A 27,253-nucleotide genomic window follows, 5' to 3' on the forward strand; every position below is an offset into this window, starting at 1 on the left:
TAATTACAAAGGCATAAAACCAGTGTAGTTGGAAAAGGCTCAATTAAGGTTCTGTGAAGTGCCAATGTGTGCCTGTTTCTCCTCATCTGTAATCTGTTATCGGCATACTAAATAAAAATGAGAGGAAAAAAAACACACACGTCGACAGTAGCTAAGCCTTCAGCTCACACATAAATGCAGAGTGGGGAATGAAATCCGTGCAAGAGAATAATTTCGACTGTCAAAGTTGATTCCCGGTCTTATGAAAGAGAGATTAAGTTTTGGAATGAGGATAATTATTGCCTGTGCTAATTGAGCGTGGTGTGTGATGCCCACACAGACATTATCCTAACCTGTAATAAAATGCTTTGCCCCTATTATCAAGGTTAATATCATGGTGGTCACACCTTCAAATTGCTACACAGGCACTTTCCACTGTCTCCTCCTTTGTCTTGTAGTCATGTATTTCAAACTAGATTAAATTGTGTCTTGAAATAGTGGCTCACAACTATGTCTTAATGTTTCACTGCATATTTATGTGAATAGATGACTCAACATCACAAGGAGAACTTTATTTCATAGCTACAATACCAAAATCTGAGTAACAAACTTCTGAAAACACACAACCACATTCGTACGTTCCTCTCTTGTACTAGAAAGAGTAAATCATGACACCAAAAACCAAAAAATATTCTTGTGAAATGTCACAACTACACATGAACCCTAACCTTCCAATATGTCTTCCAACATCACATTTAAGGATTTATGTTGCAGGGACTCTGGTTTTTGTCCCCGCAAGGGGGGCAAGTCTGCTAAATGTGACTGTGTGAACAGATGTAGGTCCCCACAACATGAGTAATACCTATCCCACACACACACACAGACACACACTGATTTACAAGCTCCAGGTGTTATCAGTCCATCATGATCTGACTTTATACAGACGGTCACAGATGTACCGTTACACCCCAGAGAGCACTGAACAGACGCAGTTATGATGTTGAATCAGAAGGGACCGTAACTCTGTCAAACATGGAAATGGTCTTAAGTTGAGATACAAAGTTTCATTCAGCCGATTAAAGGATCATCTCAAAGTATCGCCTCATAGTTTAATGACTATATAGTTGCCCTAAATCCTTTCATATCAATATTTAGACCCCACTGCAGGAAGCCCAGCTTTTTGCCTTCTTAAGCCTGAAACATGCTTCTGCGTTTTCACGGGCCCGTAAGCGCAAGAGCCCTTCCGGGTCCCTTACGTGCTTATGTATCCCTTCTTTCGTGCTGACGGGCGTCGCCCCACTTTTCTAACATTTACGGCAAAGCTCCGCAAGCTCACTCAGCCCGCAAGGCTGTGATTGGTCTGCTCTACATCCCTTCTGGAGCTGCATTTCCGGTTTCATGCCCCATAATACAGGCAGAAACAAAGGAAGATTTTAAAAAGAAGAATGGACAACCGGGAAGAACTCCTGTCGGAAGAGGTCCGAAAATATGAGCACCTTTACAACCCGTCGATGTCCGGGTACAAGGACACTGAGATGGCTTCCAATTCGTGGAAGGAGATCTCGGCTAACGGCCAGCAGCTCCATCTCAATCAATTGTTGTTCGGTTGGAATCGTGAATACACTCTCTGCCATGGTTCACCGTGTGTTTGTAATGGAGAACACGACTGGTAGAAGGTAAATAAACAGTCAACAACGATTGCCACACCCACAAAGAAGGCGTCTCTCAGGTCGTCTTCGACAAAAAGCATTACTCCGCCTAGTGTTCTGGCGCGGAATTGCTTTGTAAGACGCGCAACGGTTGGGGAAGCATGAATGACAACGAGTCTTGCGCCACAGCGGCGTGAAAAGACGCAGACGCAGTCGCAGAAGCATGTTTCAGGCTTTATGCCAAAAAAATATCACCGTTTGAAACATAATGTTATCTAAACGTTTCTGCTTTGTATGATTAGTTAATCCGTGAAGGCGTTTATTAGAGGTTTACCACATCTTTTCCTTTTCTGCACATTAAGCCTTCTGGTTTACATTTCTAGTTAGACCAATCCTGTTTGTGCAGGTTATGATTGTCTGACTGTAGTCTGTGTGTAGAGCAAAAGAGGTTAAAAAAAATGTATCGGCTATCATTTTTAAATGTATCTGCATTCATTTGGAGATAGCTGTTAATAGAGAATAGCCAAAATGTCATCTGGACCTAAAACACTGATACAAAAAGTATCTCTGTTTGTGTTTTGTGTGGAGAAATGTTTGAGTCTATGATAAAAGTAACAAGTGGCACAGATATCTGCGACACAATATTGTCTGTCAGATGACAGGTGATGGGCTCCAAGACAGATTAGAGATCATCTGACATGTTGGCTGTACATGTTGTCATTTGGTAATTTTGTCCTTCTTACAGTCTGAAAACCAATTATACGATCCATTATACTGCTTATCCTTTGAGGGTCGCTGGAGGAGCTGGAGCCAATCCCAGCTGACATTGAGCAAGAGGTGGGTTACACCCTGGACATGTCATCACTGTATCACTGGGCCAACATACAGAGATAAATAACCATTCACAATCACGTCTCCAATCAACACAACTTCAATCTGCATGTCTTTGGACTGTGTACCTGGAGAAAACATACAAACTCCACACAGAAAGTGCCGACCACCGCACCAGCTTGTTATTATTTGTTTCTAAGACACTTTAAAATGAGCTGACAGGGACCTTGAGTTACAAAGGAGCATACAATGAGATAGTGCTTCTCCACTAGGGGATCAAACATTACTACTTTCTCTTTCAAAAAGCTGAACCATGTTTCAGACCCTTCCTCATTTCTACTAATGTCTGGCATCAACCTTCGTCCCGCCATCGACACCCAAATACCTTCCTGCCCTGCTCTCTCTTCCCTCAGCACAGAGAAAACAGCAGGTCTGTTTTCACAGCTCGGCTCTCCTGCAGTAGCTCCGGTCTGCCAAGTCACACAACGACTTCCTCCACCTCATCAGCCCAGTGTTGTTGCAGCAACGCTCATCCCTCACACATGCTTCCAGCGTGTTATTCCTAAAATTTAGAGCCATTTACTTTAGATTTGTGATCCCCAGCAGCTATAAACACCGGCGTTAAGACTGTAACATTATTCAATGCAACTGTCCCTTTATAAATAATGAGGGATGTTGTGAAAATCCACAGTAATTATGGGGGATATGTGCATCTGAGTCACTTTTACTTGGGATTGAGAGTTTAAATGTGGATAGAAACCTTAAATGAACTGCTTACACTACATTTATACGGATCCCTGTTGCGTTGATGCAGTAAAACCTATTAGTTATTAGCCTGTTTCATGATTTCGACTTATTCTAAAAATAGCAGACATTGGGCTCAGAGTTTCCACTCTATTGAATTAATGGCAAATCAACAAAGTGGTTGGTTAGAAGGTTGTGGTGTTTCATTAAAGGAACTCCAGTAAAAAGTTTAAAAAAAAAGAGGCAATTAAAGCAACAAACTGGGCTCAGGTTTCAAAGGCTGCACGAGTGGCTGTCTGTGCACAGACAATATATCAGTCTGTATGGAATGTGCTATATGACAAACAGGATAGGATGAGATCAGTGATAAGCTCGGGGGCGTCAGGTCGAGAATGGTCCCCCTCTGTTCCTACAGGTTACAGGAGGAAAGAGTCTGGCAGAGATAAGGGGTGTGGTTAATGGCAGAGCTGCTGTTTTTACTGGGTAATTAGAGAATTTAAAGGGGATACGGCAGGAGAGGGACGGCTGATGCTTTCTAACTGCTTCACAGTTGGGAGCTAATTGTCTTTAGCAGAATATCCATGTTGTTGTTGTGGACAGACTCAGGAAGAAGCAGCTTTACTGTCTCTGAGCTATTTTGAGAACTGCAAAAACGTGAGCAAGGAAAAGAAACCCGGGGTCTCTCATATTGAAATATTGAGGATTATACAGACATTGATTGACTGGACATGACATTTAACATGATTCCTATTGTGAGGTCCATTTAAAAACTGTAGGTCAGCTCTCCTGTTTCATACAAAATGTCTGCCAACATAAAACTCACAATAAATGTATTGTACATCATGAAAGCCATCTGCTTTTTTCAAATGTGAATCAGGCAGGGGCGGGGCTAGGGGGGCACTGGCCCCGGCTGAAGTTTGATTGACTGCTGATTTGCCTGTGTCCTGTCAGTAGTCTTTAAAAAAAAGGCTAGTCGCTTTCTTTGCTTCCACGATAGAATAAAGACCATGTAGTGCCACTCATATCACATCCAGAGCATCACTCTCACAGCCAAATATTTACCTGTAGCTTTCTGTCTTCTCCTCTATATTCTCAGCTCTGGAAGCACAGAATTAACAAGTCACAACATTTATGTCAATATGCAATGGCGCCCATCAGGAGGAATCAAACCCAGTACACATGCAGTGCAAAACCAAGCTTAGCTCTTCTATAACCAAACTCTAGTTTACATGCAGCTTGCCATGAGCTGCACGAGAACACTGATGACTATCTGCTTCTGATGGGATTTATAACTTGCATTGTTCAATACTGCGGCAGACAAAAGATTATTATATTGAAATATATTCATTGCAAGCAGCTCTTTGAGGCTGATATGTGAAATCAAACAGTCTTCTGACCTGATGATAGTAAGTGATGAAAGGTCAGGGGATCATATTTTTTACAGTTCATTCACTGGGGTTCATAAAGGTCCTTGCTGATCCCTTAGTTGTCAAGACATTTCAAGATTGGTGATGTACATGTTGAGATATTCACAGATTTTTGAAAAATTTGAGCTCCTGGTTGTACTGAAGAGAAAGTCAGATATACGCAGATCAGGGCCTGCTATGGCCGCACCATGGATTAGGATTTGTGGATCGAGCATCAGAGGTCGCAATGTTGGATCCAGTATGGCGGATTCTATATCACGCGGGCTGATCGTTGTGGTAATGGCGGATCCTGTGTCGCGTTGGCATCATATAATGGTGGTGGACCACGACCGAGGCGGCGGCTGATGATGGATCCTAATAAGCGGCAGTGGACAATGACTGTGGACTATAGTGGATCGCATCTGGATGGCGGATCATGATCTTGCTGGCTGCTGACCATAGACTATGATTGCAGCAGGACTGCTTGACATATCGTATTGAAGTTATCCTGCAAAATATTTATCCTCATCAATGCTGCTAAAAACTTTAATCTTGATGATGTTTTCCTACACCTGACATCTATTGCACTTCTGTCCGTCCTGGGAGAGGGATCCCTCACATGTGGGTCTCTCTGAAGTTTCTAAGTATTTTGACCCTGTTAAAAGGGTTTTTAGTAGTTTTTCCTTACTCTTGCTGAAGGTTAAGGACAGAGGATGTCACACCATGTTAAAGCCCTATGACACGAATTGTGATTTGTGAATATGGGCTATACAAATAAATTTGATTGATTGATTGATTGACCATTAGGGGAACAGGAATATTTACCTCCGCCAAGCAGATTATGTTTTCATCGTCCTTTGTTTATTTGTTTGTTAATTGGCAGGATTGCTCAAAAACTACTGAACAGGTTTTCCAAGATGGGGAATGGGTCAGGGAAGAAGAGAAGAGAACATCTAAATGCACATCGCAAGGTGCAGGGTGGTCTGAAGCAAAACAAAGAAGAGCTTGCACACTTATGCCAATCCATGCCACAGAAAATGTAATTAAACAATGTGTGATGTTCCTTTGAGGACCTGACGAAGATCCCACTCTGAATGGATGTGTCAGAGAAGAAAATATAACGAGATCAAGGGGCGGAACTGTGAGGCTGGTGGGCCTTGGCGGATGTATGTGCTCTATTAAATACCATTCTAGTTGATACTAACTCTGTGGTACAAATAGTGACTAGGATACTCATACTACAGGAAAAGTCTGGGGGTCACCAAAGTCAGATGTATCCATTCTCTGGGAACAATGACTATAAGCAAAAAAAGTTCTGTCAATCCATACAATAAAAATATTTCAATCGGGACCAAAGTGGTGGCCGGAGCGACCAAGCATGACAAAAGGCTTAATAAAGACATTAAAATAAAATAAAGATCTGAACTAACCCAGTTATATAATATATTACAATTATCTTTACTTTGTCTGCTGTTATTTATGATGTGAAATGTATCATTTAAGTATCCTGGTAACCTCTGAGATGAAGATGCTAACCATGCATCGCATACTACCTTGGTTGAGTCTTTATGATACATCTGTTACCTCAACCTTTTCTCCAAATGTCTTGTTAGCTCTCTACTCAATTCTTTATAATAAGTGTAAAGAAACAAAGGGAAATCCCCATGCACAAGAGCCATGTTCACTGCAGACATCTCAAGATGCTGAATATAAAGCCTTTCAATGCCCAACTCTCCTCTAATAACAGTGACATCCTGCCTGATTCCCAGTGAGCTCACAGAAAAAGACATCACAAACAATCGCTCTGTCCTGTGCTGCTCATGCAGTCCGAGGTCACAGAAACAATAGGAGCCATCCAGCAAAAAGCCACGCAGATCTGTTTACAGCCACAGACAGATAGCAGCTGGCAGACTCGCCCTGGCACACACGATGCCACACTGACACCAGCATAAAGGCAGGGGAATGCTTTTGTTCTAAAAGGCATGGGATTCCCCTGTTAACCCTTTCACAAAACGGAGACACAATGCTATCGTTTCAACCAGACCAAGGCCGCCCAGCCCGTCTCTCTCTCCCACCAGACTAGCCTGCCCTCGGGGCACAGACACCAGGGGACATGACAGGTACTCACAGCTTTGGTTTGGGCTTGGTGGGCAGTGGAGGAGCATCCTTCGCGGGGGATGGAGACAGCTTGTCTGAGGTCGGAGGTGATTCTGGTGTCACCTGAGCTACGAATGGAACATCTGCCATAGGGTCAGACTGTGGTTGAGGTGGGGGTGGGGGCGGTGGTGGTGTGGTCTCTTTTGGTGGGCTGGGAGGTGGCGGAAGATTCTGGGGTTGGCCATTCTGTGTAAACTCTTTCCCCTTGTCATTAACCTCCACCTCTGAGCCCACTTGTACTGGAGGAAGCGCTGACACACTGGGCCAGATCTCCAGCTCCTTAACATGGAAAGCCTCGGACCTGGGATGAGTCAGCGTCTTGGGTGGCAGCTCCAGGAGGCTGATCTCTGTGGGTGGGGGAGGCGGGGGGAAGGCTGCTGTATCCTCAAACCCTGAGCTATCACCAGGCATGCCATTACTGGATGAGTCCTCGGCTACAGAGGGAAACAAACAAGAGGAAAGTGGAAAATTTCTGACTTTAATGTGAAGTTTTTCTTCTGGCCACCACGTAGCTCGGTAAATGGAGATTACACACACACATACACATATCCTGAGACACACACATGACTGTATCACAGCTGATCTGATATAAAGCAACAGCTGGATCCAGTCAGACTGATGCAATTCCTGTTTATTTAGCCTTTTCCTGTACTGTACATACACAGTTCTGTGTGTGAGAATACACACAGAGATCAACTCCCATCTTTCCCGTAAAGACTTCACAATAACAGACATAGGAGGATCTTCTTGTTGAGACATAACATATGAGTTTTACCTCTGACCCTGAACCACAGGACCTCAGGGGAGGTCCACAGGGGAACTACAGGACCATCAGAGTTCAGAGAAAGGACCAAACCCTGAATCATTAGTCAAATAAATTTTGTTTCGCAACTTTTGCATTAAATTTAGATTATTGTAACAATAATTTTTACATCCACTTTAATTTGAGACATAGAAAATAATATACTGGTGATCAGTTCTGCTGATGGTGGAGATTGAACTTTGACAATCGTGATTTGATGTTTCCATATGAAAGACACTGTTAATGTGTTAAATAACCTAACTTGAATGGAAGCAAAGTTTTCAAAACAAAATATACATTTTTTATCATTTGGATGTTTTTTTTCAGTTATTTAACAAATTTGTTCACAGGATAAACAGAAACTGGATCTTAAGGAACTCCCATGTTGGCTACACACCTGCAGTGACATTGAGTTGGGCTGTGCTGTTGATAGATCCATACGGGTTGGACGCAGTGCAGCAGAACAGACCTCCATCCTCTGGAAAGGCCTCAGCTATCACCAGGGTGCAGATCTCCTCTGAACAAAAACAACAACGACGACCATGAGAGTTAGTGATCCTAAAGATTTGTGGTATTTTCCTACATAGACAATAGAGCAGGCCATGATTGCAGCTGGAAAGGAAGAGCTGTGGATTGACATGTAGACACTAGATGAAGGACATTTCATGTGGATGGTGAGTCTGACGCAGAGAGATGAAAGACAAGCATGGATGTAACCTGCCATGAAGAGCAAAGAGAAACACAGACAGAAAACGGACACACACAGACAACCAGACACACAGACAACAGACAGACAAAAAAACCCTGAAGCACAAATGTTCAAAGATGTCTTAGTGACTCACAACCTTAAAGTAACACCTGACAAGACCCGTGACTCACACATGTGGCGTATGTGTGTGTCATTATTGATTTGTGTGTGTGTTTTTGTGTTTCGGTCTGCGTTCGGTAGGGCTTCGCAGACTTTATTAGGTATTCCCTTAGACTGTAGCACCTGGAGTAGACTATGAGTGTGTTATGAGACACACACTCACTAACTTGTGATTTGCGGTTGGCAAGTGAAAGCCCGTAGCTGATAATGAAATCATCAAACTCAACTTGCGTCTGGAGTCAAAATAATCCATCACTAATTTAAAACACTGTCTGGTGTTCAGAGCATGAAAGTTCTAATAATGATAGACTTTGGAGGAGTTGAGGACTGTACCTGGCTCAGCTGCAGATCGAGGCTCTGATTCAGAGTATATCATAGGCAGAAGGGAAGAGAAGAACAGAAAGGTTTTGGTTTGAGCATTAACATTCATCTCCAATGTGCTTCATTGAGAAGAATGTCTCACTTTTCTGAAGAATACGAAAATCGGGGGAGTCTAGGATCTCCTCTCCCTGGCGGTACCACTGGACCCGCAGAGGAGGGCCTCCTCGGACCCTGCACTCCAGAACCACCACCTGGCCCTCAGACGCCTGGGCATCCTGTAAGAGCTAAAAAGAGGAATCATTTATAAGCCAGAGAGGAGTAAAAACAGTAGAGAGAGGTCAGAGAGTGAATGACGTATGACCAGTTGAAGATAAGAAAGTGAATCCGGTAATGAAAAGGATAAATCTACTTCAGAAGAGACAGATAGAAATAGACAGTAGATGCAGAGACAAGGAGGGAGGGCCAACTACAAGTTCAGAGGACACATACTTTTCTAAAATGTCACCACAAATTTCCATAGATCTGGTAACCATCTTCTAGCTTCCTGTCCGCTCAAGGAACTTGAAGATAAAATGACCATCCATTTGTTCACCTTTGGATTTTTCTCATGTCTCTTCTGGGAAATAATAGACTCACTGGTTGGTTTTCTCTAGGTCGACATGATCCTTTAAAATATTGCAGATACAATACGGTGTTAAAATAAGAGCTTGACGTCCTCTGGCCTTTTATTGGATCTGTCTGGTTTTGAGCCTCACGCGATCCCAAAAAATAGTCATAAATCAGATTATGAATAATGTCCATTTGTTTTTCATTTTAGCCTAAAATAAGCATCTGTTTTAGTCCAAAGAGCTGTCACCTCTAACACTGACAAGTTGAAAGAAGAAAAAAAAATCCTCAAGTTTGCATACTGTATTTCAAGATTAACTCATTTCTGAAATATTTGGAAAACGATGAAAAGAAAGTACAAATTCTATTTTGACAAACTATTTTATCAACACTGCCAGATTAATATCTGCATATTGGAAGTTTATGAAAGTGGATCTCTCCTGTATAAAACTGTTACAAGATCCCCTCCTGATTCTGTGAAAGTATGTGTTTCATGATTTAGTAATTTCTTATTTCAAACTTTTTATTTAGTTTTAGGATTTTACAGAGCAGAACATTACAAGGACCTAGAAAATAAAATATTAATAATCATCATCATTATCATTAGAGAGAAAATTGTAGCAGGGCAGAGTCAGATATAGAGAAACATAACACTGAGATGTCCTGTGTTACTGTAAATAAATACCATTTTAAGATAGCTTAAAATAGCAGTTAGCTTTCAGTGTGAGGAGGAAGGAAACTATTCTGTTATTTGTTGTAGACACAGCTAAGATTAGCCTCTGCTATGCTGTTCATTTCACATGTACTCTTATCTGCTCTATTAATTCATCTATAAATGTGTGAAAGTGGAGCATTTAGCTAATAAGACTCTTAACGTCAACATAAGAGACTGTCGCTCTTACAGATGACAGTTGAACTCCTGTATACAATCACTCATGTGGCCGAACTAAAAAAAAAACATCCTCATGAGGGTTGGTGTCAACACGTTGTTGTCTCTTCCTCCAGCTAACAGGCCCACAGTGACATACACCGCTACATCAATCAACAGGAGGCACTCAGTGGAAATGAATGTGCGTGTGAACCCGAGCTTCTCTCTCTCTCTGTGACTGTGTGCGTTTGACAAGAGGTAAGATTCACACCATTGGTTTGAAAACATACGTGTGTATGTATAGATGTGTGTTTGTGTTACATGGGCGACGGGGCTGACTTCACTGGAGGCGAACATTCTCTCTCACTGAGATGATTAAAGCCCAAGACAGCTTTTCAAGGTGGGGGTTGGTGAGGAAAAGCAAATGTCTTTTTGTAATGAGGTGGAAAATGATTTAAGGCCTGACTGGCTGAACGAGAGGGAAAGAGACCTGACCCCAGTGTGTTTGGCAGGACTGTTTTTAGCCCTGCCTCGGCCTGTCTCAGACCCCCCATCACAAGACCCAGGGGCGTCGGGACCTGGGGGGGTGTTGAAGAGTCTGAGTTGGGAGTAGAAGATCTGGAGCTGGAGGAGCAGCTCTCATCAAAGGTTTTATCTTATTTGACCCCCACAGCACTGCTTACTGTGTGGTAAGGCATGTGCACCAGGTTCTGCGTATGTATGTATCTGGTCTCTTGGTTCCATCTAAAGGAAATGTTTTAAACAACGATATCCCTTTAACTTTATGCAACAATTTGAGGAAGGCGCGTTCTGCTTCACCTAACTTGGAAAACTCAGACCTCGGTCCTTTGGGATGAACTGATATGCAGACTGAAAGCCAGGTCTTATCGCCCATCATCAACAAATGAATGCAGCCAGGATCCAAACTCTTGTGGAAAAACGTAACTGTTGCTGTTAGAGCAGCAAGCAACAGGTTTTATACAACTCTTCAACAATCGTGCAGTATTAAGATTGTATTTGCCTACACACACTTACCTTGGTGAATACAGGGGGGCCTGACCCCTCAGTGCCATGCAGTGATGACACCGGGCTCTGCATCTAGAAGGGAACATAAGCAGGTGGAGACGGCTCAGAAAGGTGAAGGCTCGTGACACAGAGGAGGATTCTACACATTTGTCCCTTCACACCTGTCTGTTTGTTGGTTGGTTTGTATGTTTGCTGCAAGATAGCATGACAATTATTGAATGTACATAAACAGGCATGTTTAGGGGACTGATATTTATGAGTGTGTTCAATTTGGTGCATATCCAAATCTAGATCTATTGAATTTAAATGTGGTTTCATGAGGGGACTGTCGGACTGAGTCCCTCTGTGGTTGACCATGTGTATGAACCTGTTTAGCTCCAGTGTACTGTAGGTGGTTTACCCGCTGTGGGGGCTGAGACAGGGACTGGACCAGGGTGGAGCGGCGAGAAAGGATCTCATTGGTTTTGGGTGATGATGAGCGTATTGTCAGGGACATTGAAGTAGTCTTCTTCTGCACTCTAAAACAAACAAAACAAACATTAGCACACACATTTTAGAAGTCCATATGCTTTCGGTGAAAATGTGATATGTGACTAAAAGAAAATTGTCTCCCCAGCAATTAAGATGTGATCTTGGCTTCTGTATATAAACAGAAAAACATCAGCAAGTAGCTCAATTGGAGGCCGATGTAACAGATAATAGTCTGTTACATCGTGCTAGAAAGCACTCAGACCCAGGACTGTTGAAAAAATTCATTATTTTAATAGACTACAAAACTATTGCTTCAGCTCTACAGTGAGCTAAAGAAACAACACATATCTGAGCAGAAACAGCAGGGTTCTATCTCTTGGGAGTTAGAACCCCGATAACAGGAGAGAGTGGACGTGGTCAAGGGATAAAATGTTTAACATTTAGAAAAAGATAAGTTAAGGAGACAAACCTGACATGGGGATTTTCTTACTCGTGCCATATTAAACCTCTGCACCTCTCATTATTTAGATTGTGAATGAGGCCAGGGTTATGGCTCTTTAGGGACATTTTAAGGGCTGAGTTAAACAGGAGCCGGCAGCAGACTTGATTAGCTGCTGCAGGGCTCAGTTAACCTGTTCAAAGAGTTCAAGGGTTCATTGGGTCAGGGGGTCACAGGAGGCCATGCAAAAACACGTACTGAGACATGGTTCCTGATCTGGATTTTGAAGCTCCTCCTTCTCCTTCTGAGTCTGATGACGAAGCTCCTACAATGGGACATGGATAGGAGCAATGATAGTTATTCATATATGATACAGGCTATTTAACATTAATTGCAAAAAAAAACTAACAATGAACACAATTCAAGGACAAGGGTTCTGCTGTTTTATTACTGTCCTAAATGTACCCCACAATTATGACTATAAGCTGTTTCTCAATTCAAGGGTCGCATCTTTCAGAGGCTGCTGACCGACTGCATCCAATTTCAAAGGCTCCTTCAAATGCAGCCGACAAATCCGTCCCATCATTACAGAGAAACGAAGGCTTACATATAGCAACACAAATCCCAGGACTCGGGCTCATGTTTTAAAAAAAAACAAATGGTGCTGGAAAGTTAGATGTCGGATGCTTGAGAATCACACTTCAATTAAACCGAACAGATAACTGTACACACGTTAAAAAAAACAAGGGGCATCCTGTCGTGTCCAATTGCTGCTCTGTTGCTGGGCCATAGCAACAAGGGGGGAGACAAGCTGATTAAAAAGAATCCTTTATAGACTATTTTGGTTCAGTTTTGCGGTCTGCGCAGCCCATGTAGGAGTCTCAAGAAGTGACGTTTGACAGCGATTCGATATCAACCACTAACACTGAAAGGTCTGTTGTGTGAGAAGAAGAGCAAGACTTGTGTTGTTCCAAAAAGCAGTATTCCCCTTTTGTTCTCAAGCATCACAGCAGACTGGCTATCCCTCAGGCCCTTATACAAAACTGAAATGTAATTGTCACTAGAGTCTTCTCAGAGTTTCTCTGGATGTGAAAATAACACAATAATATTCCTGACCTTCAATGTAAACTTCTGCAGATGTGTTGTCTGCTCCAAGACTGTTGGAGGCCACGCAGGTGTAACGTCCCGTATCGTCCTCGAAGGCTTCAGTGATCACCAGCGTGAGCAGGTCACCATCCCTCCAGATCTGTATGTCAGGGGAGTTGTGCAGCTCTCGGCCTTCACAGAACCACCTGGCAGAGGAGGCGGAACTTTAACATGCTGTGCCAATCGGAGCAAATGTTTTGCATTATTGAGCAGAATCTTGGAGTTATAGCCTGAAAATTCAAACCACAGTTGGATTGATACAGCAGGATTTAAAGAGTGTGACGGACATAGACACCACAATTATCCTTACTTTCTCTTTAAAGAAATGCTCCATGCTAACACATTCTTAAACTGTGCCAAGTGATAAATTCAAAAAAGAAGACAAACAGATTTTGCCATTGCCTGTATAGAATTTAGTTTTTCTTTGACCGTAACTGAACACCTTTGAGTATAAATGTGTGTGTTCAATTTCTGGTGACTTGTAGTAATAGTCAGTCTAGACAGTACCCCAAAGAAAATCATGTTTTATTATAAATAAGTAAATTTGGTCATTACTGGGCATTACACCAACTTAATTGTTAAGATCAGCGTATGCAGCGACACTGGCAGGCACAACTTTTGAATAGGTCTTTCAAAAGAGGAAAGCGTGTAGACAATATGGTTCGTTTAGGGACCAAGGGATTTAGAGCTTTATAAAGAAATGGGTCTTTGTCGCTTCACCTCCTGCCAAAAGAAATAAAAATTCCAGTAAAGATTTTTTTTACATTGAAGACCACAAGCCATAGCCATCATGAATCATGAAATGAATTTACCTTTTCAATAAAATCTTATTTGAGAAGCAAGGGCCATCACTCTTTCTGACAAATAATTGAACTTAAATGTACCTTTGGCGAATATGATGGAGGTCTGCCAGTGGAACTCACATCAGTAACTAGTCATTCACACACTCACACACACACCCTCTGGGCATGTCTGAGTACCCATATCTGCCAAAAATCCTCCACCCTCAGGCCCTGACGAGACGCCGGGTTACGGGAAGCAGATACACCCTTTCCCTCCTTCCAGTCGAAGCGCTGTTAACAAAGTTAGGAGACCCGCTCCCTGGGGTCTGCTAACTTTGTTCCCTTGATCTGAGACCTAGGAGGGATGAGAGTCTACGACACAACCAGCTTCCTCTGTCTCATCTATCTTCACAGAGTTATGATTAAAAGAGACCCCCCACCCCAAGTACCATGATACCACATCAAGTACAGGATCACCCAACAGGGCTCACATCACACACAAATTTGTTGCTTGTCAGGATTTTTTCCGGACTCTTGTTGAGGGATAAGGACAAAGGATGTTGCACCTTTATAATCACTAATATTAATTTGTGAATATTGGGTATAAAAATTAAATTTTATTGATCAGTTGATTGATTGGTGGAGTCTGTTGCTCTTGTTGGCACAGATCAAATTTTTTTTAAGTGAATACATGTATATGATGTATCAAATCAAGACACCCACACTTGCCTGACAAGCTATACTCTGCTCAGCCTATCAGCACCATATTAAAAGAAAGGTCATACATGTCTAGTTCACCTCTCGACCTCTGCACTGATAGGAGGAGGGGCAGGAATTCCCGAAATGCCGGAAGAACAGCTGTTCCGTCCGAAGAGAGCGCTGACGCGAGTATAGAAGTTCCCCACATCCTGCTGCATGGCCATTACTTGATTTCATGCACTATGGCGTTAAACAGCAGGCTGACTCTTGTTCCAGAGAGCAATCTATCAGCCAAAAATATTCAGACAGCACCTCATAGTCGAGGATTTACACCTGACGGAGCCGGGGTGTGAGGTCACAGAGCGAGACAGAGAAAGTGAATGAATGAATGGATGGTGAAGGAGCTGGAGGTGAATGCGCATGAGTCAGGCCAGGTCAGACAGGAAAACTATGCACTCTGTCAGTGCTGTGACGGATCACGCTGAGCGATTCCTAAGAAGCAGTAACAGGTGGCGCAACGCTGAGCCTTGTCGCTCTGCTTTCTCTCCATACCGTTGTTTTCATGCCAACCTCCCCCCCGTCAAACAGCAGGATCCTCAGGGCCCAACCTCTGTCTTATCGCTTGATGAAGTGAAACCAAGGAAACCTGGCTGGCTCTATCATGCAGCCAGAGGCCGGTGTGTTAAATGACAGGAAACAGATCATACGTCCAACACTAATGAAGAGCTGTCTGTGGCACGAGCAGGGAGACCTTATCTACTGGCGTGTTAGCCCTGGAGGAAATGGAAGCCAGGAGTCATCAGGCCGTGCTCCAGACATGCCGGCATCACACGTATGATCCAGACAGAGGAAGGCTGGGACAACGCAGTAATCCTGGGTGACTTCACTTAGCTGTACAAAAACAGGCCAAATTCTTTGGTACAAAACTGACAGAGTGTAAAACCTTGATTGTTTGAGCAAACCAATATGTCTGTGTGGTTTTGGATTCCATTTTTCAGATTATAAACAGGCAAAGGAAAAAAGGGAAAACAACTCATTGGGGTGACTGCCATGTCTGCTGCGGATTTGATGGGAAACTCAGGTTTCTTGTGCTGGTTAGACTTCAGAACTCTCTTTTTAAGTCACTCACCGAATTAATCAAAACAAGTCTCTGTGGACTGGGCAGCCATATGCTCCAAGTTTGATGTGGGCTGCACGACACAAATCCCCTTCAATACAGGAGAATCATTTGGACATTTTTTTAGCGCTGTAAAATAAAACGCATACCGGAACGGGCTTAGTGTAACACATGACATCATTAGACTAATGGCTTTGGTTTTTGTGATGGGGATGTTGTGGCTGTTAGAGGTTCTGTGTGTTGTGTGTGTTGTGTGTGTGTGTGCGTGTGTGTAACTATGGTGAACAGAGGCCAGCCTACAGCAGGGATGTGTGTTTTCCACAGGGTGGCCTTAACTCGAGAATAGAATTTTCATGCAGCAAATTATCGGAGCCACTGAAGGGTCACAGCGAGAATCAATAAATGTCTTCTTTTATTCCTCTTGAGCCATATTATGTTGACTTTATTCTCCCACCTCACCCCCTGCAGTATTGATCACCTTAATGATTTTTTTTATAGCACATATACATATGTCAAGTAAATTCAAAACACTTTCTTAGATTAGGAGGTCTCTCCAAAAGAACGCAGGGTGCTGTACTCAGGACAACTTCAGATAAACAGATGACTGCACACTTGTGCACTTATAATACCATGATGATGTTGCATGATGGGAAGGGGAAATTATTGTAAGGTTACACAGAAGTATTGTGAGGTAACGCAAAGCATAATGCAAGGGAAAGCTAAATTATCCTCAACAAGATTCTCGCCATGATCCTTCAGGGTCTCAGTATTTATCAGTGGTCTGACAATTTTTTTTAAGCTTTATTAAATGTCCTCAGTAGTTTTCCATTGTGGTTATGGCATAAAGTGTCTCCTCACTAGATTTAAAACACAGACCATTTGCTCAGTAATGGAATGGAAACGTGAATTTGTTTCGGTACAATTTGACAAAAGACAGGGTTGATGCCCAAGACTCATCAGCTTGTGCTCCTCTGAGGGTTGGAAGAGCATAAACTAAGAAGCGTAAACAAGCAAAACAATAAAAAAAAACCTCTTATTAATTAGCCTTAATGAGCATAATTACTGAGTAAACTCATTTGGAGACAGACGGTAACGTTTATTTAATCTCCTCTCTATTTCTTTGGAATGTGCTGCTCGGCCTAAACAGCATGGAGTGCTTTCTCTGGGGGGTGGGCCGGTTTGACTTTGTTGAGTCACATACAGTCCAGGAGGCACAGGAGGAATTCAACCATCAGCAGGCCCGTTCGGAGGGGAAGCAGGGTGTGTAAGAAAAGCAGGGAGGGAACTGAGTGAAGGTAGAAGTTTCTTGGCAGAACATAGCTTGACCACCCATTTCCTCTTTACACAATACCATCATAAAACACAACTATTCGGAACATGTGTACAAAACAGCACAAGGTAAATAAAGTATTACATCACCTATTCGTTCATCTCCTACCCTACTGGATCCAGCCAGGATGATGACAAAACCACTATCGCCATCCACCGGCCTGTCAGCAGCTCTCTAGCATGTAAGAAAGCAATTATACACATCTCACTTAAGGCAATTGAGACCAGATGACGCCTTAATCATCAACGGGAGGATGATCTCAGTTTGATGTTACTCGCTATGCTAATCTTTTCTCATTCTGAAGAAGAGAGCATACCACAGGCAGGGCCAAACCCCAGCCCGTTGCCCTGGCCTCAGTAGTGCACGCTAAGGGCCACACTCTCCTCATCTGACCCTGTTGTTATTTGCTGCTGTTGATGGAAAATCTTATGAGGCAGGGCTCAATTTCACCACAAACCCAAACGAGTGGAGGCCGGAGCGCAGAGGGAAGAGAGAAAGTAAGAAGGAGTTTTCCATCACAAAAAATGACCTTGACAGGATGTAGGGGTGAAAAGCCTTGTAAAAACCAGCCACAAATCAATCAGCAATCACTAGGAGATATACGACATGGGAAGACAAGATGTATATTTCCACAGACATGTTTGTCTTTGATTTTACTTCTAGGTTTGGTCTTGGAGTTAAGTTTCGAGCTGATGGACCACAAGAGTCAACCAAAGTGCAACTGGACAAGAAGGGCGGCATCAAGTCACTGAAGGCAGTCTTCATCCCTAATTACAAACTACAATAGAAGTCAACTGAAACAACCCAAATTCTATAGCAGCCAACGTTGGTTTCATTATCCACAACAGAAAAATCTCATAAGTCATCCGAGCACAGGATGGAAAGCAGATTGGGTTTCCTCCTTCCCAGGGATGCAGACTGGAATCCCACGGTGAATGCAGCCATGGAAGTCTCAGTGTAATGTCTGGAAGTACAATCTAACTAAAAATACTTATGCCCACCACATCCCTCCTTATAACTGTAATTTTACCACACATAATGCATAATTTACCTGCACTTCACACGGATAAAAGTTAATTTTATGTGATGACATTGAAGCTGCACTTGAAGTTGTATCTGATCAATATTTTAGCCGTGCTAGCACCACCAACAAACCAAGCAGCACTTTTTGTCTGTTGCTAAATCCAAAAAGTTACCATGCTAGCATAAAATAAGATGAATGTAAGCATCAAAGCTGATTAAGAGCATGTCAGTATTGTCACTGTGAATATGTTAGCATGTGCAAATTAGCGTTTACATTCACACCTAGCAGCCGTCATAGACGGTATAGACAGACACAGGACACATGTCTGCTTTCTCCCACGATCCAGAAATAAAGCCTCGGAAAAAATAACAACTTGAACAAATATCAGTGCGCAAAGACCTTCCTAAAATCTCAAAGACCATATTTGAGAAAGACTTTTTTGATGTGTTCTTTGACTTTTTTTGGTTGGTCCATGTCCCACCCACTAACATGGATGAGGCCGCCAATAGGAGGCGGTTGAGATGATTTGGCTTCACTTTTGGGAATCACCATCCATCTTTATATAGGGTCTATGACAGGATCGGAGACCCTCACTTGGTTGCTATGTTAAATAAACAAATGATCAAAGTTGTTTAGATTACGAGTGATTGACAGAAGTTGCAGTTGTCCTCAGCTCTATGGAGCATCTAAGCATCTCTCAGTTTTATAGCCCACATTTCTTAGCGGTGAATTGAATTTGCTCTAATAATTTTACTGTACCATAAATGCCTGCACCAAACAGCAGAAAAGATTTGCAACTAGCTGGTCACCATTTGGGCACATATATACAAGACGCAGTTCTGACAAGTTAGTGAAGACCAAACAGAGAAGAGGAAAATTATAAAAGTACACTGGACCCAAATACCACAACACAAACAAATTAATGCTAATGTGGTGCATATATGAATTTACACATGCGTTTGATAACTTGTCGGCCATATTAACTGTACAAGGCCATGATATGTCTTTGATTTATGTGACTGTGGAGTTATTTGCCCAGCATAAATATGATTAGTGTAGCTACAGTCTACTCAGCCTAATAGTTTGTCAGAATGTAGTTGAATCATTTTAATCATCATTTTGTACTGATACAGTTCAAATCTTGGGAAATTACTATTTTGAGCAAAATATTTTTTTGTTCCAGCTTACTTAATCACTGTAAGCTAGTGATCTAAATAAAGCCAGAGTAGATTTTCAGTAGTAGTCCATTTGTTTGAGTGTTGTCATCTGGACTTAGAAGGAAATATCAGCATCCACGATTTGAGAGTGACCTTAGTTTAAGTGTTGTGCTATGTGCCTGAAGTGCATGCAAACATAAATATCTTGATTAAGATGAAACAGGAATCTTTATCTTAATACAGCAGCAGAAGTTGTCTGATGATGGAGCCTTGTTAATCACAGTTCAGGATCATGGGTCAGAGGTCACTGGAATATTCTGGACAGCAGACAGCTGCAGATGACAGTGTGAGCTCTGACCGGAAGCAATGATGGATATTTTTCACTTAGGAATGTTAAACAAGGGAGAGGGTCAGCTGGACTGGCAAAGTCTCCCTCATTTTGTCCATCGACAGACATTATCAAATGATCCATGACAGGAGAGAAGATCTCAGTTTACGCTCAGTGGTTTACATCATGGTTATTCATATAAAATGTGAAATTCAAACTGTTGTGAGTAATACATTATTAGTAACTGTATAAGATAACATAATATATATACTAATACCACACAAATTGTAGAAGTGAATGAATGGAAGTGTGTGTGTGTGTGTGTGTGTGTGTATGTGAGAGAGAGAGAGAGAGAGAGAGAGAGAGAGAGAGAGAGAGAGAGAGAGAGAGAGAGAGAGAGAGAGAGAGAGAGAGAGAGCGAGAGAGAGAGATTAAATGTGCAGCAGCTGAGCTACAAATTCACAATTTGTTTGCACTCAAGGGGTTACATCCCCCCATCCCCACGTACACATACAGGCACACACACACACACACACAAACACAAACACACACACACAATCAACGAAACTTTATTTAACTTAATTTAACTTAGTTACTTTTCTGTTACGTGAGACAAGAGATGTATTGTAAAAAGGTTTTCCTTTGTTCACAAAGAATGCAAACTTGGCATTATTGGGTTCATTCAAACAAATGACACACAATCCATTAACTGTCCTCTCAGAAACCAACATTCACTTTTTACACAGCAAAAATTAAAAGTTAGCAATGTTCTCAAAAAAGAACTAAATCCTCCGTGAGCTTCAATGAAATGCAAACCACATGACTGTACTCTCATCTGATGATCCCCCTCCTGACAATAATGTGTGGCTATAGACTGTGTTGATCAAATAATAGATTTAATTATTTTGACTTTCACCTGAGTTAACCAGTTAATAACATCACTAACAAAGATATGTTGAGTGTTCAATCCATAACTTACCTGAGCTGTCGTGCTGCTGCCACTTAGTTAAACCAATGCCACTAATGAGTTCCTTGATCTTCACAGAGCTTCTCCTCCTGACAGTATGACACATACTGAGCCACTGACACTCTAACACCGGGACAGCACTCTGACTCACATAGTCAGACACACACACATAAACACACACACACAGTCTCACACGCACATGCGCGCACACACGCGCACACACACACACACACACACACACACACACACTCACACACAATGCTTAGACTGAGCCAAGGATAGAGAGGGAGGGAGCAGTCCAGAGCTGCCAAATTTCACACAAGACAGAAGAGCAGAAAAAGTACATCATTTCGAACTCAAAACCTGTTCCAGAGTGGCCCACACTGAATCCATCCATATTAGTCCAGTGTCTGCATGTTTTTGCCCCTTCTTTATAACCAGGAAAAATCCCACGTATACCACCCTCAAAGCCTGACGCAGGTAAACATCTTCTAAATTATAGATTTTGTGGGCTACAAACATTATAACAAGCATAATCATAGCCATGTGTGTTCTTTCTGGAATCCGGCCTCCCAAACAAAAAGCCAAACCTGCTTTTTTCTGCTCCTATACAACTGCGGGCCACAGTCTGCTGACCATCAAAAGCACCACATCAAACCCTGGGCTCCGGCCAAGTGACCCCGTCCCCATGGAAACCTCTGAGGCTCTGATGTGTGACTGGGATATCATGGAGATAAAAGATGACAGTGCTGCAGGACTGTACTACAGGAAAAGAGAGGACACTGAATAAACTGGCCTTTACTTAATAAATCCCACGTGCCAGAAGCAAGTCGGCCACTGAAAAAGCCCAGTTAGGCTTGAACAAAAATAGCTTACATAAGTCAGGAGCTAAATAGGCCTGCTTTGAATTGGTAGCACCTGGCAAGTACAAGACAGATGGTCATGGCTACTGTGTCTGGTCATGCTTCTCACAATGTGACGATAAAACACTCCTGACTTCAGATCGACCAATGTCAGCAGAATATAAAACCCAGGTATTTGTGGTTTGTTGATGCTTGATGTGCAATTCACAGAAGAATGAAAGGGTGTGGTGAGATTAAGTCTTCGTCCAGGCTTTCAAACGGGAGGAAGTAGGGATATTTTTGTCTCTGTCACTGAAGATCCAGAGCGCCCATACCACTCAGACGTGACAGGTGGGAATATTTGTGGTGCTTGTTACTAGGAAGGCCTGCTCTCTTTGTGTCTGTGTGTGTGTGAGACTGTTTCACATAATAATCCATGAGGAAAGGGAAAACACTCCGAACTAACATCTTCCCCAGTGGCACACGCTGTAATCATGTGGTTCTTTTATTCTGATTCTTTTGGTGTGTGAAGTAGCTCCATCCCATTTGTAGTGATAACAGCATGAATAGCACAATAAAACAATAAAACAGGAGTTAATCTCAGACACACTGTTCTGTCTGACAGGAATCCTCCTCTGTAAGAATAAAGAAGTTCTCCATCAGAGCAACACACAAATACACACTTAAAACCTAACTTAAGTGACTATAAGGACTAAAACCTTGCGCCATCTGAACAGTTTTTTCCCTATGGCAGTGGGGCTCACAAACAAGCCCCCTGCATCACACTGACTCTGCCCCCCCCCTGCACATAATTTATACTTGATATATTATTGGCACTATCACCAATCTCTGCACCTTAGCACCGCACGTGCCCATAACTCTGGTACTGTATATATTTTGTTCCATATTGTTGTCTTATTGTTTTTATATTGTTGCTTTTATATTGTTGTTTTTATATTGTTTTGTTATGTTCAGTGCACCAACGAACGACACCAAGGCAATTTCCTGTATGTGCAATCATACTTGGCAATTAAAAGAGTTCTGATTCTGATTCTGATTCTGACACACGTGTCTCCATTATTTCTGAGGACATTTCATTAACTTTCACCCTATCTAACCTTATAGTTACACCTTTCCTTACCCTAACCCTTACTCTAACCTTAATCTATATCTAAAGCTACTAGTAACCTTAACCTTAACATGAACCTAACTCTAAATCAAGTCATTACATTTATTCATTTACATAATGGGGACTTGATTTTGGCAACCATAAGGTGACTGTGTAAATAGATGTCCCCACAGCATGAGTAATACCTGGACCACTCACACATCCTTTTTGCATTGACTACACTACATTAACCTTCAAACTGTCAGGGTTGTTTATGCATCCGCAGCATATTTAATTAAATACTATTAGTTATTGACCATTTTTACCCATACATTTTGTATATTAAGATGCATTTAAGATGCATTTATTTATTAGTCCCAAACACATGCACAGAGATGCACAGGCACACACATGCAGGTAGGGAAATTCAACCTCTGCTTTTGACCCATCTGGTGCAGGACACACAGAGCAGTGAGCGACCATGTACGGCGCCCGGGGAGCAGATGTTGGGGGAGTAAGGTGCCTTGCTCAGGGGCACTAGACAGGGTAGGGAGAATCCTCTTGGATTTGAATTAATATGAACTTTCTTTAAATTATAATCTTGACTTGATCTATTATTTGACATTTTTATTCCACCTTGAGGGGAAGCTCAAGGTAAACCTTAGGAATCATTTAATTATAATTCATACTAAATTTGTGTTTTTATTAAGTATGTCTTAATTTTTTAACTAACTAAACCTGGAATTTTATTGAAGAAGTATTTTTATATCTTGGCCTCGGTAACACTCATTTAGAGTTCTGAGTTTTTAAGCCAACCTAACCATGACCAATTAATGGCTAACCCTAACCTTAACCTAACCACAATTCATAACTTACCACTGACCTTAACCAGGACCTCAGAAATGAAGTTTCGCCTCATTAAGACCAGCCATTGGTCCCCATGTGGTCTACTGGACAAGGTCAGTGTTTATACTGGAGCACCCTAGGAATCACATCACACCACAAACAGTCAAACATGCGTATTAAATCAGACAACAACTTGCACATAAGATTTTGCTGTTGGTCTTTCAGGGGTCAGTTCCCATCCCAAAATTGTTGTCGTGGCAACCACTGTTTTCGCTCCACGGAGACCAAAGGACACTAACAAAAACAGAGAGGACGTCTTCTCATGATGTCATACTGCGAGGACGATAGATCCTTCGAAATGTCAAATAAAACGCTGTAAAAAACAACCAAAAGCAACATGCAGAGTCGCCCGGAATTAAACATATCAGCCTTATAAAATAAATGAGCACACTTATTTAGAGAGCAACATGAAGCCTCAAGTGAAAGGAGGTGGACATCTCGCCAGAACCATCAGAGGTCTCATCGGCCAACTGCTGCTTTTTTTTACTGTTTGTAAAACCAGCCGAGGGTACAAGTGATGTTAATTCTGTCTGCTGTGGTTTGATGGCGGAGGAAGTTGTTATTAATATGTAATGATATATAAGGTAACTTACTTACCAAACTTTCTCCTCAAACAGCTTCAGTGTGTTTTTACAGTACATGGTCAGTGCTAACGTCAGATCCTGTTCAGCGAATTTCATCATTTTACAAATTTCCATGTTCTACCATAACCACTGAGTAATTACAGCTGGAGACTAACAACAGAACGGCCTGTGTCTGTTTTCGGTTTGTATCACAACCTTCTGGAAACAACAATTAGATGGAGTTAATGCAATAGCTGAGCCCCACAGAGCGCAGATCTGTGGTCGTATGTAAGTCACAGTCATAGCTTTAAAACAGTAATAATTATTATAATATGATTTACTTGTTTGCCTTTGTCCTGTAGCAGTTGATGGTTTGTTAATTTGGTGAAATTTCTGCGTGAAGAAAGTCGTTATATACAGAGGAAGCCGCATACCTCTGATCATCTGCCCATAAGTAAATATAGCAGGAAAAAGAAAAAAGCGCATGTTCCCCCTCTAACCAGCCACCCACGACCTTACCACAAACATGCAAACACACAAACATACAAAAACATCTGTTGCCATGACAGCCACACCACCCCTCCTGGAGCTTGGGTGGATGATGCTCCTCAACATCAACATATTTTTTCTCCTGAAGCCAAACCTTGGCCAGTCAGAGTCAACTCCATGAGGCAGGGTGTAGAGAGCAGCTCACTGACAAGATGGCGCTCAAACGTATTAGTCTGCTCTCAAAGAGGGAATCAGTAACACCCTATAATTCTGCCGTGTTGGAACCTGAAAAGACAAGACGTTACTGTAAAAACTCTGCCAACAAAAGTCTGCAGGAGATAAACGGCAACAGAGACAACAGGCCGGGCTGGCTGTCAGTGATTGAGCTCTATGACCTCTCCTCCTCACTTTGGATTTATGGACTTAGATCTGAGCTCTGATCAGACACACGTGCACCAGACGCGAAGCATCTTTCCCTCCTCCTCCTCCTCCTCCTCCTCCTCCTTTCCTCATATGAAACTGAACCCAGACAACCTCCAATACAACTGTATCCCCCCATGATACCACGAGTCTCACAACTGAAATGAATGGAAGGAAAAGCATTGTATTCATTGTATATGATATGGAAAAGACGAGCACGGAGTGACCAAGGAGCGGAGGTGCAAATAGTGAGTTTTGATGTAAGACATTAACGCAGCTGTTATCCTGTCACATGCACATGGGAAGGAAGACTCAGGCTTGTTTTTACGAGTCCCATTTGACCTCTCATCTGCTCGTAAAACAACCGTCTCTGCGCAGCCTCGGATTTTTCTCACAACCAAGAGCACATCGTGTGTTCTCACATTGTACAGCATGAGGCACCAAGAGAGGAGTCTGCTGTTATTTCTATCCAGATGAAAAGAACACAGACACACACACACACACACACATACACTCTCTAAATTCCACCACTTCAATATTTTTTAGATACATAATTGAATTGGGCTCCACTTCAAACGCAGCACTTTGGCAGCCACACAGGAATACGACGTCCAGAAAAAATAACAGCCCAAAATATCTCATCAAACGGCAGATTACCGTAAGCTGAATCTAATGACTGTGCCTTATCAAGCGAAAAGAATGGCGGAGCGTCATCTACCAGGTGAACAGATGAATGTAACCTGGTGCTTATTGGTCCACGGCCCAGCTGCGGAACAGACCCAGAGGCCCTGGATGACTCCAAACTCCAAACCATGTTGAAGTGTGTCTGGCGACCTTTTTGGTTAACCTGTGTTTTGTGTGTAACTCATGTAACCTGAGCTCTTGTGATCTGATTGATTGTAGTTTGAGTATTCGAGTGTGACTGACTGACCACGGTTGGTTAATGGCCGTTGATCGTGCGTGCGTGTTTACCGGTGAGGTCAAACAGGCTTTGCTCTCTGGAAGAGGCCTCAGTACAGAGTCAAGATTTATGGAGCTACCTCTGCCCATCCTCCTGTTGAACTTGTCTTGGATTACTCTCCTTCTGCCGTGCATGACTGGTGCCTTTGTCCACAACAGACATGCTTCATATTAAATCTGGTATTCCACTTCTTCAACTGTCACTGATCCACTTATATAATTCTCTACAAATCTCATTTCCGTCTAGCCTGACTTCTACTCCCTCTCTTATTTAACCCTTTCTCGACTGGCTGTTAAGCTTGGTGATGATTTATTGACTCTCTTTACATAGACTGAAGATAGAAGGAGAACATTCCTTCCTTTATAATGTCAACTATATAATGTATACCAAATTAAATAGTTTTGAACCCCAGAAACTTAATCCTCTATCATGGAGAACAAGACTCACCCACTAATGTGATTTCAGTATGTTTCTTTCATGAGCCCAGACTCCTTTGGGCTGCGTATATGCTTCATGCACAAAGAAAACATTATTAGAGTTTTCCTCTGGATTGTCACATGTAAATATAATACAGTTGAACTAACGCTTATAAGGTATGTACAAGGTAATACTTAAATGCTGTCAGTTACTCTTACCTTATAAATAGGAAAAGGGAATGAACTTTTAATTTGAGCCCTGTGTTGTCTTGCCTGCTGAAGAGTATTGGAAAGACACGCATCACAGTTTAAGCTGTGTTCAGTGCTGCCTTCTTCGCTGTATAGTCCTGGAAGATGGCTGTCAGGAGCTTAGAGTGATTTCTGGGACTGTGTTTGTTCAGGGGTCAAGGTCAGGAGCCTCCAAGACTCCAAAGCTGGAAGAGGAGAAGGAAAAGTCTCACCTCATTGGGTGAAACTTCACACTCTGTCTCCAGGCCAGTGCACGGCCGGGGGCCACCGTCGAGGCTCGGGCACAACAGCCCCATTCGTCACATTAACGTACCAGTGAGGAATAACGCTGACGTGCGTCCGTCTGAATGTTTTACTGCCCTCGATGAGGCTAATCTGCGGCGGGCCAGATTCGACAGTGATACATGAAAGTAGCTTTGTCTAGTTATGCTTACATCACAACATTATTTGGCAGCGTGCAGCGAACAAGCTCGAATGCACTCACGCTCTAAACACGCCGTTGTGCGCATATAACACACACAGTCGGTTATCAGTATGGTGAGAACTAAGCAATACGTCAAACTGACTACCTCACATCAACTC

General features: G+C 42.4%; 1 protein-coding gene across 3 annotated transcripts in view; it reads right to left on the minus strand.

Moving 5' to 3' along the window:
• palld (palladin, cytoskeletal associated protein) overlaps positions 1-20,968 on the minus strand; it is a 41,701-nt gene extending 20,733 nt beyond the window's left edge. For 2 of the 3 annotated variants that reach the window (XM_053430636.1, XM_053430634.1), the window contains exons 1-9: positions 20,730-20,968; positions 13,284-13,459; positions 12,426-12,492; positions 11,625-11,775; positions 11,267-11,329; positions 8,900-9,041; positions 8,770-8,793; positions 7,966-8,085; positions 6,738-7,200 (exon numbers count right to left, since the gene is read on the minus strand). In XM_053430636.1, the coding sequence (XP_053286611.1) occupies positions 6,738-7,200; positions 7,966-8,085; positions 8,770-8,793; positions 8,900-9,041; positions 11,267-11,329; positions 11,625-11,775; positions 12,426-12,433 (971 nt within the window). In that variant the 5' untranslated portion in view covers positions 12,434-12,492; positions 13,284-13,459; positions 20,730-20,968. The remainder of the gene's footprint in view (positions 1-6,737; positions 7,201-7,965; positions 8,086-8,769; positions 8,794-8,899; positions 9,042-11,266; positions 11,330-11,624; positions 11,776-12,425; positions 12,493-13,283; positions 13,460-20,729) is intronic. The other variant, XM_053430635.1, reaches the window with a different exon arrangement.
• Positions 20,969-27,253: the final 6,285 nt, after the last annotated feature.

Source organism: Pleuronectes platessa, chromosome 9 (genome assembly GCF_947347685.1).
Source record: "Pleuronectes platessa chromosome 9, fPlePla1.1, whole genome shotgun sequence".
NCBI classification, from domain to species: domain Eukaryota; kingdom Metazoa; phylum Chordata; class Actinopteri; order Pleuronectiformes; family Pleuronectidae; genus Pleuronectes; species Pleuronectes platessa.